Source organism: Trachurus japonicus, chromosome 9, assembly GCF_045865225.1.
Source record: "Trachurus japonicus isolate A0001 chromosome 9, Traja_1.0".
Taxonomy (NCBI): domain Eukaryota; kingdom Metazoa; phylum Chordata; class Actinopteri; order Carangiformes; family Carangidae; genus Trachurus; species Trachurus japonicus.
Genome location: NC_140915.1, coordinates 12160425 through 12179566, shown reverse-complemented (window position 1 = coordinate 12179566; position 19142 = coordinate 12160425). Strand labels below are relative to the sequence as shown.

The 19142-nt window shown below is 39.1% G+C and overlaps 1 protein-coding gene and 1 long non-coding RNA gene across 2 annotated transcripts; one reads left to right on the top strand and one right to left on the bottom strand.

Moving 5' to 3' along the window:
* The first annotated feature begins 1650 nt into the window (after positions 1-1650).
* LOC146981016 (SEC14-like protein 2) lies at positions 1651-17604 on the top strand. Its single transcript, XM_085785937.1, has 12 exons — positions 1651-1857; positions 3309-3384; positions 8047-8090; positions 9232-9294; positions 10261-10449; positions 10555-10650; positions 10802-10862; positions 11575-11658; positions 11751-11857; positions 15811-15950; positions 17005-17174; positions 17271-17604. Exons 1-12 carry the CDS (start codon positions 1804-1806, stop codon positions 17459-17461), a joined length of 1275 nt encoding a protein of 424 aa, XP_085642063.1. The 5' UTR covers positions 1651-1803; the 3' UTR covers positions 17462-17604.
* Positions 17229-19131, bottom strand: LOC146981015 (uncharacterized). The gene is made up of 3 exons (XR_015036564.1): positions 19103-19131; positions 17685-17724; positions 17229-17353 (listed from the first exon to the last, which is right to left on the bottom strand). It is a non-coding gene; the product is annotated as an uncharacterized LOC146981015 (long non-coding RNA).
* Positions 19132-19142: the final 11 nt, after the last annotated feature.

The following is a 19142-nucleotide window of genomic DNA, read 5'->3' as shown; positions in this document are numbered from 1 at the left end:
TATATAGCACCTTTTGTACAAGTCAAAATACAATTGTAGGTAGGTGTAGTATAGTCATAGGAGTAGATTCATTACCTTTATTTATCGGTGCATGTTGTTTTGAGATCCGCGGGGCAGAGACGCAAGCTGCTCATGTGAACGGTACAAGGTCCCCTGAAAAATAAAGAATTAAAGAGAAAGTTGTCCTGTTGTCATGGAGAAGAACCTACAAGGAAAGTTCTCAATAGCTGATGACATGAAGAACAGAGGCTGTTTGAGAGCAAAGGGAGGAACTTGCTTATAATAATGTGGTGTGTGTTCCTAAAAAAGTGATCATTACAATATGGTGGCACTGGCTATAAATTTATAATTCACCGAAATAATCTTCTGGTACTTTGACTTCCCTTTCAATGTAAGGTACTAATTGATATGACTGAGTATGAGATTATTCATCTAATGTCCTGTGTTTAAATAGAGAGAGAGATTAAAAAAAAAAAAGAGAGATAGCTAGGCCTACAGCAAGATCGGTCAACAGCTACGATGATAAAAGAGAGAATGACAGGGGGGAGGCATAAAAATAAAGATAAAACCATATTAAATAAATACAAGGGGTTTAGGACAGGTTAAAAGTTGCTATACATATACATATTTGTTTCAGACATTGTTGTGACAAGGAGAGTTCATTTTTAAGAGCAAGACAGTTTTGCATTTCATTTGTGGCAGCTATAAACTAAACTCCAATGTGTAGCCTATGTTAAATTAATCATTGCATAGATAAGGATGTTACATTTTGTCAGGTATGGATAATAAAGAAGAATGTAGCGTTTTGAGAGATTTACGTCCACTACTTCCTGGTTCGTTTTAAAGCCACGACGCAGACCCCAAATAACCGCTACAACTACAGCTTGACAGCGTTATAAAACCACCACCGACCACCACACATTTGTGTCACGAGTGGTGATTAATATCCACTGTCATAGTCAGATATTTTACAGTAAACGAGCTTTTAAATGAAGAAACTCGCACCTGTTTCTCTTTGCACTTGCGCACTGCGGCAGCGTCATAGCGCCTCAGTGACTAGGACTCACTGCTGAAATGTGTACAAGTATTATTAGTGTTCAATATTGTTAAAAGGAGCTGATGAATCACTCAGCTGCTGAATTAAATTACAACTAAACAGGTTTGTAATCACTGTTGTTTGTGCGCATGCGCGGGATTTGCGGATTCTTTACAACAAAGATCGTCTATTCTTTGGAATCGAAGCCACTCGGTTGTTCAAACAAAAACGTGCCCAAGTTACGTCAAGTAAAAACACTTTCCCAGACTCCATGCTTATGTATTTGCAGCAGATTTTATCTAAATATCCCCAATGTGTCATTCAATAAGAGTTTCTCATCGCTTCTTTACTTCTTTTCCTCTTCGTAGGTTCACCGTTTTTCCTCTCCGAGTGTTACGTCTCATTATTCCTCCTATCTTTGGCCGAGTCAGCCGGTTGGACCAGTGGATGGATGGATCTCTAGCAGGCGGCGCGACCCCCGTGTTTACATTTTTTTCCCCCCCTCTCCTCCTCCCTCCACCTGCAGCAGGCAGCGGACACCGGGGGGGAGCAGCCAGCCTGACACTGAAGCCGTGCATGAGCGGAGCATCACGGGGAGGAGGAGGAGGAGGAGGTGACTAATGCCGGAGCAAGGCGCCGGTTAACGGAGAGACGGTGACGGACAGTAGTGACGGTGACGGTGACGCTGCTGTTAATCTCACTTTGAAGGAGCTCTGCGTTTTGTTTTTTCTCTTCTTTCTTTTCATCTTTATCATCAGGTCGCAGACATGAGCGGAAGAGTAGGAGACCTCAGTCCGAAACAGGCTGAAGCACTAGAGCAGGTACGTTTTTATAACAACAATATTAATAACAATAGGCCTACTGATGGTAATATTATTCACTATTATATTATTATTATTATTATCGGTAATAATATATACAGTATATGTCAGTTAATAACGGAGTGCTGTGTACCTTATCTCTCTGCACAGTTTCCTTTTATCACTTGTGGTTTATGACAGCGATGCTCCAGTATAATGTCTGCGCAGGGTGTAGCTCTGATAATAAGATAGTGATAACGTCACTATACAATCTGTTCACTACATTTCCCTTTTTTTTTAATATCGGCTATATATCACTCTGATAGTAGTTTCTAATAAGGAACCCTTATTAATAAATACGCTGTTTCCAATGGCTTTGTATTGGTTAATAATACATTATTACTGTTTGATATAGATTAGTTATAGGCTAGTAATAGTTTTGTTTCTGTGCCAGAACCACATTTTCTGCATTTTTTATCTTATGTCTGTGAGGTAATTATAAAAAACAGTTTGTTTCTCAATCAGTGTAACTTCTGTTGACTATAGGATCCATTCATCCTGCTCTCTGACACCTGTTCCTCTTCCCAGCAGTCAAACAGTTTTATATGGCTTTATTTTAGTTTTTTGTTGCATCTTAGATAAAGTAACAGTATTTACTGTATATGGGTCAGTGCTTTACGGTGCATCTTTACATCTCACTTTCACATCACCTTTCTCACCTGAGGTTTGCTGTTAATAATAATAATAATGGTAACACTAAAGCAAGATTAACTCTAGGGGAAGTCCATTCATTTAAACAAGTTAAATTACACTATGACCACAACTGACCTTTCAGTTTCAGCCCTGGGCTCTTGGTTCCTCTTATGGGGAGTCATGGTTTTATATACAGTCATATATCATCTATTTATAGACGGGGGGAGGGAGACTCGTTCCTTTTTTTTAACCTAAGAGACAAATGTTTTATATTATAATATGTTGCAGCCGTTCAGATTTGTATATTTGCAGGTTTTATGACAAATAAACCATGTGCATCAACTTGGTTTTGGTTAAATTGTTCATATTTTTCACTAGTTTCTTAAGTTTTATGAGTAAAATTATTAATCAGTGACTGCCGGTGAAGTATTTTGCAGCCGAATGTCGCAGCTTCAAAAACCTGAAATGAGTTATTCTGTCCATGCAATAAAAATGTTGGCAGACCGACTCCGTTTCACATCGACAATTCAGTGTGTAAAATAATCGGTCACACAGTCACAAGTTAGTTAGAGAATCAGACTCTATGAAAACATCCACAGTGAAAATAAACAGAGGAAACTTCAGAGTCTTTTTTACCTCCAGGGCTCATTATTTTATAACTGTGAAGATTTCCATGAACTCTCTTTCAAGTTATGAAATCCTCTTTTACAGAACATGTCAATCAAATGTCTCTTTCTTCCCTTTCTTCTTCTTCCTCCTCCTCTCTTTCTTCGTTTAAGTTTCGAGAGAGGATACAAGACATTCTTCCTCAACTTCCTGCGCAGCATGACCACTTCCTGTTACGATGGCTCAGAGGTCAGTTAACAAACACCACCACCACCACCACCACTACTAGTAACAACAACAACAACAAGTGTCACCTGCTGCTCCTCCCTGCACTCCACCTTAATCTGCTTTGTCCTACATTTTATTTCACCTGTTATCGTTCTTCTCACACATCCACAATGAAAAACCTACAAGCGTCGCTTCATGTGTGTAAAGCAGAAGCTGCAGTGGTTTATATCACATGAACCTGATGCAACACGTGGAAAAAAAGTCTCTTTGCAGCTGTTGGGAAACTCGCCTGGTATTTCTCTGCAAAACACGACCAAGCTCAAACCACAACTGAAAAACTCAAAGCTGCTTTTTTTTTTGTCACAGCTAAATCGAATCTTAATAAGTTTTCAAGCTAAATTTGTCAGATTTTCCTCAGTTAGGTAAGGCCAAGGCTGAGGTTGTGCAATTAGTTTAGTGTGTGGGAGGCAGTGATTAAAGGGAGGCCTTGTTCTGATTAGTTGTGGAGCAGAAGTCCAGCACTGTGCGTATCAAGCTAATCCAGGGATAATCACATTAAAGGTGCACTACGATGGACGATGGCAGGCAGCCCGTCTACCAGGAGACGCTCAGCCGCCGCCACAACCGCCGTGTTTCTGTTTCTGCTTCTGTCGCTCTCTCCCTGGGCTCAAGTTCCCTGGATTTTGAATAATAACAGTGAAAAACTTGTTTCATAACAGAGAACTCAGAGTGAGGCAGTGAGGGGGGAGTATTGTTCTCTGTAATTAGGCGTCATTGTTGTGAAAGTCGACGTCACAGCTCCGAACGCGGACAGTGAGGGCCTGTTTGTTTGCACGCTCTGATTGAGTCGAGTTATGAATGTAAGGATAGAGGGAGAGGGAACGGGGCCCATTCATTGATTTATAACAGCCGACAAACAGCCTGAGGTGGTGGAGCGCCAGTGATCGACCTTATAATGATCTGGATCGAATCAAACTGTGGAGTTTTTCTTCTGCATCTATACAAATTCATTTAATTTGAGGCTCTTTACATAAATGTAAGATGAACTGTGTTGCAATTTTTATAACCAGGAAAGAAGGAAATAATTGGGGAAGTTACACATTTAAATCAAGTTCTTTCCAGTGAGAAAAACTTCCCGTTTCCCACCATGTTGTTCCAACAACACTGGCCACAGAGGAAAAGGCTGTTTCTAAAAGCAAGGTGTGTTCGAAACAACTGATATTAGTTTGTGTCTGTGGCTAAATCATATTTTTGTGGATGGTCTCGTCCACACAATGAGAGGCATTTAAGGAAAGTGCACGCACATCCAAAAAAATCAACAGGTGCAGGACAAGAATGTAATAGCAAAAGGAGATAGATGTCCGCACACTGCTGTTGTTGCTCCCCAAATTTAATATAGATACATACAACGTTTCGACCCACACCGGGTCTTCTTCAGGATCTTAAAGGGATAGTTCAACATTTTGGCAAATTGGCCCATTGCCAGTTGTTTTCGTGGTAAATGCAGAGACTGCTTGCTGAAAAACTGCCCCTGAAGGCAACGTGCATCAGCGGTTTTGCATGAATTTACCTCTAAAACAACTCTGTCTGGTAACGTCCCGTTATTATCTCATAGCGTGGTGAATGTGCAGGTCACAAGTTGTCCACCAGAGCGTTTTGGAGTGGTTGGATTGTGTATTTGATGAGTTTGATGAGGGAAACCAAGAAATCCCATCAGCCTCCGTAGCGTAGCTCTGAGCAGCTCGCGGCTCTGCTCCGCCGTTCTAAAAATAGCTTGCACCGATAAATGAAGCTAACGAACCTACTCCTAAAACTATAGGGATTATGGCAATGGGTCAATTTGCCAAAATGTTGAACTATCCCTTTAACATGTGTTTGGGGTGGGGTATATGAATACAAAAGAGAAATGGGAGCTCATGATTTGCAATTGCACCCTGAAACTAATTCCCAAGTCATGAGGCGACGAGGTCAATTACTGCTGGCTCAAACCCACACAGCACCCAAACAAAACAAAATCTACAAATTTAACTACAAAGAATGTAATATCATTGACATCCAAGATACTTCATAGAAATCTGATAATTGTCCACACAATCTCATCATCGCTTTAAGGTTGTGTACCGGTGCTCTTGCTGCTGCTTCCCCAAACATCACATAACACAAACTGTCCCTTTAACATCAGAGTAACGACTCACATCATGAATGGTTGTTAATGAGACTCGGTGGTTTCTAAAAGCTGCTCGTGAATGTGTCGACTGTCCAGGAAATGTTCCTTCTGGTTTACAGCTGGTTTTCTTGTAACAGATGCGATAAGAAAATGGGAAACAAGTGAAGGGAAACACAGAGCTCGATCAGTAACATGACCCAGTCCGACTCTGGTTCTTCCACATGACACAAGATGGTTCTTGTACCAGAGGTCAACGACCTTCCTCCTCGTCTTCAACCAGACGAGCATTTTCCAAGCGCTGCCTTCAGATAACTCTCACTTCACCCAGGAAAACATTTATCTTTAAACAGCTCCACCTTTAACCCCGACCAGGTCGTCCCTCTGAATATCAGACAGTTTTTATCAGATACAGTGTAGCTTTAGAACAAGTGTCGTCTATAGAAATAAACTAAACTCCTCTGATGTTTAGGGTCAGTCACAAAACTCTTCACTTTTCCACTAATATTAGTTTTATATGATATTACGGTAACTGTTTTGATAAAGTAATGAATTAGTTCCTGAATATTCCTAATTTTTTTCCATAGCCTGTGGCTTCACATTGACTCTCGATAGATAGCTATATACTTATTTAACTTGTGTGTCCAGCAACTCATCGGTAATAATAACAATGATGATAATAAAAAAAAATAAAAAAAACAATAATTATTTAATATGCATTAATAATTAAATCCAATAATGAGCCACTTCCCTTGGCTGAAAGCCTTACAGTATGACAGCGGGGTTATATTGATGTGCATGTGAGCAAATTAGAAAAAAAAACAACTTCTATGAACTGATGCTGCCTGAAATTGAAACAGTTTCATCTTTGTGAAGTTATTATTTAAAGTTTACATTCATCTGAGGGTTTAAAAGGTTTGAATCAGTCGGGGTGATCAAGTTCATCGTCCTTCCAGGTTTCCTGCAGCGTGTCGGACACAGACTCGGTGCTTCATGGTTGTGTCATTAACTGTTATCAGAGGTTCTTGTACCAGCCACGAGCTTCATCATAAACCTTTATCACAGCTTCAGATAACATTATATGAATCAGCAGGAGGTCCATTCATACTGTCATCTCTCTCTCTGGGGTTATTGTGTATATAATTGGTGGTGACAATGCAAAAACTCAAAATCTTAAGAAGAATATTTGTCTTATCTCTAGTCCAAACTAATCTCATTGTACTTAAAATAAGACTCATCACATTAAAAAGTAACTTTTTACTTCTTTCAAGCATATTTTCACTTGAAATAAGTGTAGAAGAATCTGATAGTGGAGCAGGTTTTTCTTTCTTATTACAAGCACGAAAAACTTGCTTTCACTGGCAGATTTTTCTACTTATTTCAAATGAAAATTTGTTTTGACTAGAAATTAGACATTTTGACAAGAAATAAGACAAATATTCTTGGAAAGATTTTTGAATTTTTGCAGTGTAACTAATGAACATGACTGAAGGGTTCAAAGCAGAGCAGAAAAGAAACAATAACACTTATTACCGACCCAAAATAACCCACACAGTCTCCTGCCAGATCCCACTTTGAGCTTCTGTAATTGTGGGTCACTGAGTGTTGCGTTCAGGTGCCAGACGGGAGCATTAGCTGCAGTCTAATCCACGGCTGGAGTAAGTTAGTTGTAAGTCTCAGTCACTTCACACAGCAACAGCGCCGTTGTGCTTTTCCACTGGACAGTCAGAGTCAGCTGCAGAGCCATAATCACCTTACACAGAGCATTAGACAGTGTCCACTCTGTTCTGGATCACGTCGACTCTGGGGGTTTAATGCCGTCAGAGAGGAGGAAGGAACGTTTTACACATTTAGGGGATGAAATGAAAGATCTGGTAACTTACAAATGTTCAGGTGCACATTACATGGGCAGCAGCTCCAACCTTTACTCCACTTTACCTGTCGAATAAAGACATAAAATTACAGACTATTAAGTGTTATTAGATACCTAATTCATAATTTATGAAGCATATTTCCCTCATTGATTTTTATTTGTATAATTAACTCTGGATTAATTGGCTCATTTACAATAAAACATCTACTAACACACTCACTGACCATTACAGTCATTTATAAATGATCTTATGAACCACTGACAACTCCTAAATAACTTATTTATAATTGATATAATACTCATTTATTAAGTATGAAAATACTATGATTAAATGCATTATGGATAAGCTTACATTTATAACTGTGTTTATAAATGACTTGCTAATTACTGTAGTATCAATATAGGAAGAATGCTTTATAAATTATGATTTAAGTGCTTAATAAGTGTAACCTATTTATTTTTTATTTATTCTTAGAATTTTTGTTTGTCACCTTTGTCATTTGTGGATAAATGAGGTTAAGGAGAAACTACACGAGTGTATAGTCGCACTCTTCTTCTGTAGTTAAACCTGTTATATCACTCATCATGTATGGATCACAGATTTATGTACTAATCATGTCGATCTCCTATTTTTTCTCTCTTTCAGCCAGAAACTTCAATGTGCAGAAGTCGGAGGCCATGCTGCGAAAGGTAACAGTCCTAGTCTTATTTTTTTAAACATGTGTATAGTCTAAATTAAAATGTAAAAAAAAAGGTAAATCCATAATGACGGCTCTTTCAGTGGAAACCAGCCTATAACATTCAGTCCATCAGCTGCAGGCGTGGCTGCACTAACGTTTCACTGTGGATAAACTGAGTCATCGCAGCAGCCTGAGGAGATAACAACATAATAGATAAAAGAGCTTCAGTGATACTTGAGATGACAGAACAGGATTTACAGCAGTGACCTAACTTAAAGCTGCAGGAACTGATTTTTGTCCACAGGAGGAAACAACACACTGATCGAATATAAGTTTTATCCTGTTTAGAATAAAAATATAAACCTATGTCTACAAATTTAACAAAAAAAAACTACCCACTTGTATCCAGCAACAAACCAAATGATGTGGTAAATGCTAAAATTAGTGCTGGAAAGTAGTGACAGAAACACTGTTGTATTTCTAAACTGGCATTAGCCTACTTGTTAGTCAAAGTATGGAGGCCCTGAGGGTTCAATTTAATACATTTATGTAAAATACATTCTAAATTGCTGCTTGTGATTGTGAAGACGGTTAGTTTGCATGTGTTTTCTGTTGTATTAACTGAGCTGCTTCTCAGTTTGGTATACAGTAGAGACAGGACAGTAGAGATACAGGGCAATAGAGACAGGACAGTAGATACACAGGACAGTAGATACAAAGTAGTAGATACAGGACAATAGAGACAACGTAGTAGCCTAGATACAGGACAGTAGAGACAAAGGACGATAGATGCAGGATCAGATCAACTCTTTTTTTCAGATCAATTTTTGAGTCTACTAATGAGGCTGAAAAACAAAAACATGTTAATTGGACTGAGACTGAAACATTTCTGTACCTTTCAGTGTGTGCATGTGTGTGTGTGTGCGTGTGGATACGGTTGCGTGTGTGTACACAGCGATACACACTGATCCCCTTCCTGCTGACTGAGCAGGTTTCATCTTCTTGCTCCTGTCTAAAACCTCCTAAGCCACTTAATTCACTACCTTGTGCTTGGGTGGATCTGCTGCTCCACACGCGCTCCGTCACACACTCGTGTCGTGTGTGTGTTCACCATGATCTCACCATCTCACCGATCCTTCTCTGTCTTCCAGCACTTGGAGTTCAGGAAACAGATGAAAGTAGACACAATCATCACAGAGTGGCGTCCACCAGAGGTAAACTAAAATGTAAACACATGAATCACATGAATCCTCCCTCTTGACAGAATTGAAGCCTGGGCCCAGTGGTTCAAAAGGTGTAATCTGGATAAAAATTATCCGGATTTTGAAATCCCTTTTTTTGCTATCCTGGATCACGTAATCCGTCTTAATTGTATCCCAGTTGTTCAAAGCAAAGTGGGATTGGCTCAATGTGATCCAGATCCAAACTTTTCAAGATGATCAAATCCGGATAATGGGTGCTCTAGATGGGACTGTGCATCACACTGAAGGCTGATTGGTCTGTAAACAACAGGTAGAGCAGCAGCATGGACTCACTCAAAGTGTGTTTATTTGAAAACGGAGTGCATGTAGGCTATTGTTTTCAGTGCTCTTTGTTGTTTCTTCAATGTCTTTTAAACAGCCAGACTCCATCTGGTTGGGCTGTTAAAATAAATGAAAATAAAGCAAATATACAGTAGATTAGTAAAAGTGTGAATATTTCCCCATGTGTTTCAAATTCAAACTGCAAATTTCATTAAATTCAGTTTGGGGAAAAGTTTTTCAGTTGTAGAATATTCAAACGTTAACTTTATTTAATCACTGTTATGGGTTAAAAATAGGTGCAAAATATAAATCAATAAATGTATATATACTACATTATAAATATTGTTTATTTGACCAGTTTGATTTTGCAGTAATTTAAATCACAATTTGTTCCTGAATCCACCCGACTGCTGGGATCAGTTTTTTTTAATCAAAGTTTTCCCAATCCTACTAAAAAGTTTTGAACAACACAAACTGAGGGTTTGATCCAGATGAAAACCAAGATTGGATTACGTGATCTAATCCGATCTCAGAATCCATTTTTGGTTTTGAACAACCCATTTTCGAGATTTGATCCAATCCATTATCCAAAATAGCTACAATTGTATAACCTTTGAACAACTGGGCTGTAGTTTTAAAGATGGCGTCTGTGTGCAGGTGATAGAGAAGTACCTGTCAGGAGGGATGTGTGGCCACGACCTCGAGGGCAGCCCCATCTGGTACGACGTGATCGGACCGGTGGATCCTAAAGGCCTCTTCCTGTCCGCCTCCAAACAAGACTTCATCAAGTCCAAGATCAGAGACTGTGAGATGCTGCAGAAGGAGTGTAACCTGCAGTCTCAGAGGGTGAGAGCAACAAACACACACTAACACACACAAACCGTCTATTATATATTTCATTTTAAAGTTATAAACATCTGTATGTATGTGTGTGTGTGTGTTCTCCTCCAGCTTGGCAGGAACGTGGAGTCGATCACGATGATCTACGACGTTGAAGGTCTCGGTCTGAAACACTTATGGAAGCCTGCTATAGAAACATATGGAGAGGTATGGACACACACACACACACACACACACACACACACACACACACACACACACACACACACACACACACACACACAGGTTTATACAGTGTAGTGTTGACAAACTAAGACAAAAAGCAGATTAATGAGTCGATTCGTGTCTTCGTCACCAGATCCTCCAGATGTTTGAAGACAACTACCCAGAGGGTTTGAAGAGATTGTTTGTTATAAAAGGTAAATTCTCTTTATTCCTTTTATTTATTTATGTTATTTACTGTTCTTATCTCTTCCTTTTATCAAGTTTTACGTTTATTCTATTGCACTGATTCTATGTTAATTTTGATTAATTTACTAATACCTCTTCACTGTGGAGTCTCTGTTGCTGGGTTCTCCTTACATTTTACTGATGCTGTTGATACAGCTCAGTAGCCTACTGACACCTCCTGTGGATGAGAGAAAAATATAGATTTTACTGATGAATTAGTGAAAAAAGTAAAATAAATAAAATAAAGCTGTAGAAATAAGAATATCGCTCTAAAATCATCCACAAAACCACATTTGGATCCACAACATGGTCAGAAAACTGTCTGTGTACCTCTGCTATGGCGGCTCTGTAGTGCTGTATAAAGTGTCTCTGTAATCTATAGTCTACTAACACACTGTGCAATTATAACAGTCACACATAAACAAATATAATTGAAACACCAAAAGTATAAACACAAGCAAATATCAAAATGTAAAAAATAACAGAAATAATATTTGACTGCAAATTCAATCTGATCCTTACAGTGCTTATAATTAAAGGAATGATGATTGTTATTATCATTTTTGCCTCTATACGTGTATGTTTCATTAAACTATGATGTGTGTTTACTTTTATTCTGACAGTTTTGACTGTTTCTGGTTAACACTTGGTTTAACACCTTTTAATTTTTGACACGTGCAGCTCCCAAACTGTTTCCTGTGGCCTACAACCTCGTCAAACACTTCCTGAGCGAGAACACGAGACAGAAGATCTACATCCTCGGGGGTGAGACACACTGCTGCATCTTGTTTTAGAGAATATTTCTTCTCCCCAACACTGAACTCACATGAATATGAATGCGCGTGTTGCTGCGACAGGGAACTGGCAGGAGGTTTTACTGAAGCACATCGACCCCGAGGAGCTGCCGGTGATTTACGGAGGCAAACTGACAGATCCTGACGGAGATCCTCGCTGTCGCACCAAGGTGAGTCAGTGACTCAGCAGAGACTCTGTCTGTTTGGTGAGACGAGGGCTGACAGGTCGGAGGAGACTCGTATCCATCACTGAGATGCGTTCGTTCACTGACACACTGATGAGGCTCTGATACAGTGCGAGACCTCAGAGAGTTTATTTATAAAGTGAGAAATACAGCCGCATTTTACAGGTGGTTCTGTAATGTTTAGCTGTTACATCACTGTCTGATGGGACTAATAAACTATAAAATCTGACCTGTTAAGAGAAGCTCTTACTACATTTTGACTGTTATCATTTAGTAACACTTGGATTACTACTCTTCATATTATTTTACATTATTTACTATTTTTAGCTTGATTGATTTAACAGTTTAATGCTGAAATATTCTAAAGCAAAAGTCAAATAATTGAAAGATTTTCAAAGGTGACTTTTCCAAAATCCAGTTATTTAAATCTCTATATACTTACCTGATAAAGCCACAGTTTAATGACACATAATAGTTATAAACAAGGATTGTTTTCAGTTTTTTATCACGATAAAGCAAAAAGGAGCAAAATTACTGAAATAAATCAAATTAACATTTTGTATTTAACACCATTAATCTGGTTAGAAGTGACAAAACTTCACATTTAAAACAAAAACTAGTGATTTAATAACAGTTTTCTTGGAAACAATCAAAATCAAAACTAGTAAAATCCCATCAGCCTCAGCTCTATGTTTTGCCAATAAGCAAATGTTAGTAGCTAATATTATAAACTAAGATAGTTAACAAGCTAAATGTTACACCTACTTGGCATCACTGTTTAAGCATTTAGCTCAAAGCACTAAGTACAACATTACAGAGCTGTTAGCTGCGACCATTAATCTAGTTTAATTCTGCAATTTAAAAACAATAATTTTTAAATTTGATCATCAATATAATGCAACACACATCACTTTAGAGCAGGGGTGTCAAACTCATTTTAGTTCATGGGCCACAAACAGCATAACTGGATTTCAAGTTGGCCGGACCAATAAAATAATAGCATTATTTGGCTATAAATAAAAAGAAGAACTTTTCCCTTTGTATTATAAGATGTTTACAGTTAATTAACTATTCTTTTACAAAACATATTATGTACAATCTGAAATTTCTTGATAAAAATACATGTGCAATTTCAACAATATTATACCTCTCACACAAATTCATTCTCAGGGCCAGAGTGGACTCCCTGCACGTTTGACACCCCGGCTTTAGAGTTAATGTTGCTTTACAGGCGTCTGCTCTGAATAACTTGAGTATAACTTTATAAGACAGAAGCAGTGACAATCCTGCTCTGGATACACGTCTGGTTCGAACCTCATCAGCCCTCATAACAATGATTAAAACTATGAACTAGCCTATATCTAGTCTACAACAGCCCACTCGCCCTGTAGCTGTAGTTTCCCCCTTTACTGGCTTCAGCCTTGCAGCTTTCAGCTTTGCTTCATCATGACGTACACTTTGCACCTGACATGCTGTGGCTCCACATTTGACTTGCAAACTTGTGTTTTATGTGAGTTTGCATCCCACCAGTTTTTCCTGTTTTGCACTGTAAACAGCCTCCCATTAGATAAACAAAGTGGACACAAAGGGGCTGTTTTTCTGTTCTGTCACACTGGCTCATAAAACGTTACCGCTCCGAGCTGCTATCCTGTTGCACAGCGGGTCAATGACAAAAGAGGAGGACAGCTCTGGAACAAATCAATACAGCTGCACTCGGCCTCTCTCTGCTGCACAGAGCGAGGACTCGGGAACTGATGCTAAAAGGGACACGTCGTCGGTTTTCTAGGTTGCACTGGCGAGCAGATTGTGTGTTGTTGTGTGTGAATGATTAAAACAGGTGATGACAGACTACGTTAACGCGCTGTAGGCTACTGACGCTGTGCTTAGACAACAAGAGGCCTCGGCGCCAGAGAAGCTGTCACAGCCGCTGCTTGAGTAGCGCCGCGCTCGTAGATAATAAACCCCCTAGACGAGGAAACTGACCTGTGTCTGTCACTGTTTCCGTAGATTAATAATTGGGCCCAGGACTGATGAGCAGCAACAACGAGAGAAATTCATATTCGTCCGCATTCAGGATTCAAGACAGTTGTGATGCACAGTACTCAAAGTGTTTTCTTTTTTTCTACCTTTTATTTTTTTGGGTTGTTTTTTAATCATTTGTTTTTAGTTAGCTAGCTGTGTGTCCTTCACATTGTACTGTATTGTTTTGGATAGGACGTAGGAACTAAGGTTTTTCGTTTTTTTTAATCAAACGTTCTTGTGGAGAGTTTTGAGGAGGAGCTTGATGCCACTCTGTACAGGAAACATGAAGCTAAAACCAGGAGGCACGAATCCCTCCATGAAACCACAATTACCTTTGTTACACTTGGCACTTATAAAACAGACAGGATTTAACAAGTTCATTATTATCCTCAGAGGAGCTAGTGGGCAAATTTGGTTGAGCTAGGCTAACGTTCCCATCCGTCTCCAGTCTCAATGCTAAGCTAACCTGCTGTCGACCAATCCTCTCATCTAACTCTCAGAAACTGATGGTGCGCTCCATTGTACTGTATGGAAAAGTCTGAATTTCTGAGCTCTGTGTTGTAATCTGGAAAGTCGGATGAATCCCACAAGCCCTGACGTGAGAATTCAAGATGGCTGCTATTCCTGCCAACAATTGTGAACGCTGCAATTTTACTGTTCTCAAAAATCAATTCACGTTAAAGTCAGTTGTGTTCATACTGTTCAATTCTTACCACTGGACATTTTCCTACACTTTTTGATTAAAAAAACAGCTAGAGTGTTTGCCTGCTTGTGTTTGGTGTAGCTGTTACATCTTTTTATTGTAAGTTTGTACGGCTTTTTAAAAACATTATAAATTGTTTGCATTGAAATCCAAAGTATTACATTTCATTTTGTTATATTAATGGGCCATTTTTTGACTTCCATGTTTGTTTTGGAACTTGAAGGTGCTAAATTCTTTTTTTTAGAAATTTTTTTTTTTATTGGCTTTCATGTTCCCATGTATAAAACCACGATACATACTAGAAGTACTAATAACATTAAAACAGAGACAAAATACAAAGAGGCACTTAAGACAAAGACACATAATTAACGTTATGTTAGACCATAAAGACACATTTACAAAATTTCATTCAGACACTAAATTCAGGTGCTAAATTTAGAGGGGACTTCGTTCTGAGCTCTGACTTCTGACTTCCAACGTCAATGGAGCGCACCATGTTTCACTAACAGTACAATTATTCCTTCTTATTCCAACTTGAACCTGAGGAAAACTTGCAGGTAGATTTTTTGGGGACGTTCATGTTGTGTTTGGTTTAAACTGCAGTGACCTGTGCAGCAGGACTTTAAGGCCTTATGTATGTTTTTATATGAGGCCTCACACTTTTACTCTATAATCAATGTAAAGAGTCAGAAATCATGAGCTGCCTGATGAAGCGTTGCTCTCTAACGGAACATTTTAGTTTGATCAATGTCTTTTCTTTTCTTTTAGTAATGCCTTCCTCTCTCGATCTTTTCCTTCTGTTGGCGTCTGTTTCCAAATAACGGCTCCTATGAGGCTGAAGAGACTTTTGCAATATATTTCTTTTAGAGAAGTGGTTTCAGAAGAGTTTGACTTCCCTTATGATGACAACAACAACAACAATATTGATGCATGTGTGGAAACTTTCAGAGGTTGTTGGATCCAGAGATGTGAGTTGTGTTAGTGTAAACTCTGTGATATAGGTTTGATTCTCTGTGAATAAACACACGAGTGGAAAAGAGTTGTTTATTTGTTGTTGAATGTTTAAATGTGAAAAATAAGGAGCGTTCACAAATCACAGTAAGTGAATCTTTTCTCTCTCTTCCCTTCCTCCTTTCCTTTCCTCAGTCGCACATTTTTCATATATCAAGTGTGTGACGTCTGTATTTTGACTCTCTCTTTGTCTCTGTTGAAGATCAATCACGTCGGCCCGGTTCCTACCTCCTACTACGTGCGCGACCACGTGAGGGTCGAATACGAGCAGTGTATGACCGTCAGCCGAGGATCCTCACAACAGCTCGACTACGAGATCTTGTTCCCGGGCTGTGTCCTCAGGTCAGAGACCAAAACTGCTCCTTTATCAACTGATTTTTGGTTTTATGTTGTTTTATGTCTTTGACTGACTGATTCTTTCATTTTCTGAAGCACTGAACTCTTTATTGTTAATATAAAACCAAATGGAGATGCCTAAGAAACATTTAGAGCTTCACTTTAATAAAGAATCTTAATAATAAGACCAGAAAATGTTGACATTATGGATATATTATAAAGATGAATAAGATCTAATCTCATTCAGACATAGTCGGTTAAATAGAGGACCTCAAGATAAATAATGTAAGTTTGTCTTAAAGCAGAAGTAAGCGATCCGGTCGTTTTGGCTAACTTCTTGTCAGCCGATGGAGTTAGCAGTCCCTGCCCTCGTCCCTATGTCACCACATTCACGCGCATCCCTTGGCTGCACACACAGAGAGGACCGCCCCTTTATGCCGTTCTCTCTCCTCATTGGATAAAGGTTGTAGGATACAAGGAAAGTTTTCTCCTCGGCTTACAGCAGAGCAGAGTAACTGACAGACCCGTGTTTCGGACCAAACACTCTATGTAAGTGATTGCTGTCGGAAGATATAACTATTTAAGACTTATATTAACAAACATTCCTCTAACTTCTGCTTTAAAGCAGCAAAATCACATCCTTTGTTGTTGTAATGTCACATCTGAATCTGGAGATAGAATATCCCAAACAGGGATGACGATTTGATATATTAGGGATCCTATAATTGTGATTTTTTTCCTCTGAAAAGTCTATTTTTCAACAAACAGTTTATGTTTATGGGTTTGGACTCAGATCAGTTTCACCTGTTTTTGTTTTTCACAACTCCTTTAACATCTACTAATAGTTAACACAGTGCAGTCTGAACAAAGGTCCGGGGCTCAAATGCAACACAAAGCTACTGTCACCATGTAAACTATTAACTAGTTTTCTGACACTCCTAATCTGGATCAGTGAGTTTATGGACCTGTCGTTGTTTCTTCTTCTCTATCAACTCGTATACAAGATGAATAAGAAGATAGTTACTGTAAGATCCTCACTGTTGTCTTTGCGTCCTGTCAGGTGGCAGTTTTCCACAGAGAGTGCCGACATCGGCTTCGGGGTGTTTCTGAAGGCGAAGAAGGGCGAGTGGATGAAAGCTGCTCAGATGCAGGAAGTGGTGCCGAGCCAACGCTACAACGCCCACTTGGTGCCCGAGGACGGCTCTCTGACCTGCGAACGGCCCGGAGTCTGTGAGTGACCGTCTGTCTCTTGCTGTAAACACCGTCTGTCGCAGCCTGACGTGTCACAGACTGACGTCGTCGTTGCTCTGTTTTCGTCCTCCGCAGACGTGCTGAGGTTCGACAACACCTACAGCATCTTCCAGGCCAAGAGGATCAGCTTCACAGTGGAGGTGCTGCTGCCCGACCGCCTGCAGCCGCCGCAGGCCAACGGGGGGGGCAACGCCGGCAGCAGCAGCAGCAGCAAGTCGGCGCAAACCGAGGGCCAACAGCCGACAGCAGCCGACAGCCAATCGTGAGCGAGCGATGATGAAGACGACACAAAACAACACAACACAACACATGTTGTTTAGCTGCGAGTAAGCACAGCCTGAGATACTTGATCTGAACAGGAACCACAACATGCTGCCAATAAATACAAATAACCAGAATTACGTCTAAATGACTGATTAACTCATTCATGTGGCGTCAAACAGGAAACATCTGCAGGAGGAACATAGAGTATATCAGTGTTTTACTCACCTTGACACTGGGCACATCTGTCCAGCTGCTGATAATCCTCCTACAAGGTAAAGGAATGAGAAGCAGGTGATCCGACTGTTCATCAGCAGACATGGTCTGTAATCAAAGAGTGAACGAGTGTCGTTGTTTGAGGGTTTATTAACGTTTCTGCTCAATTAAATTAAAGTTTTTATCCAGATTAACGGCCACTGACTGAATCATGTCGGTAAATAAAACAATCATATTCAGAATTATTGATCCTCAGGAGAAAGGTTATGTTAAAGAATAAGAGTTATATAAAGTAAATAAATATAAACATATACAAGATAAATATATACATGAGATAGTAGAAAAAGTATGTCCTCAGGAAAATAGAATGTAAAACTAGTATCAAGACTGTATTGTAATATTATTTGCACAAGTAAATAAATAAGAGATAAAAATAGTAAATATAATAGTATAGTATGCAGCACAGTTTTAACCGTCTGTGTACAAAGGAAAATATTCTCTATAGATTATTTTCTATTTTTGACAGAGGATTATTCACCACATTCAAACAACAGTGGAGCTTCAGAGTTTAACAAAACAGACTATTGTGTGTAAATGAAGTGTAATTAAAGGTCAAGGCCCACGACGTCACAGTGTTATCGTCTACTCTCCTTCTATTTCTGCCTCCATGTTGCAGCAGAAATATCTACAGACCAGACTGAGCATCAGGTCGTCATACTGTACGTAGAATAATCTATAACGTGGTTTTAACCTTTGAGATCTCAGCAGGGAACGTCCAGATTCACAGAAAACATTCCTATAATAATATATTTATTCTCTAATTTCTAATTTATTTTCAAGTTAAATAATATATCAATATCAAAACAATTTCAAATGCAGTGTTATTTTCTCTCCCAGTCATTAGCAGTGAGTGTGAATGAGGAAACTGAATGATTTCTTTCACCAGACAGTTACTGAATGTAGATTGATGTAGACTGATTGATTGATTGATTGATTTCACAGTATACTGGGAGGTTTTCTTTTTTCTTTTCTTTTCTCTTTTTTTTTTTACTCCAACAACTCAGAAGGAAATGATGAAATAAAACATCCACACTTAAATGAACGCCTCAGTGTCACATCTTCAGTTTCTAAACTTTGGCCAAGACGAGCTCACATTGTGTCTAAACTTATTGTTGATCATAAACTTTTCTCATGTGATGAAGTTTTGCATCAATTGTAAAGAAATAAAAAACACATTTTGGATAAAATGTAAAAAGCAGCCATTGCCTGTTTCTTTGTTTCTTTGTCAATATATTAAGAAAACAAAGCGTCTACAAATTTTCTCATGAGCAAATAAATAAAGTTACATCACCCACCAACAACAGACATCTGCACTGTGAAAAATCTTTTCTTTTACATGAAACTCAAACAAATCTGTTGCAAAGCTGCACCTGTGTTCACCAGCTTGAGGACCCTCTTCTTCTTCCTCTT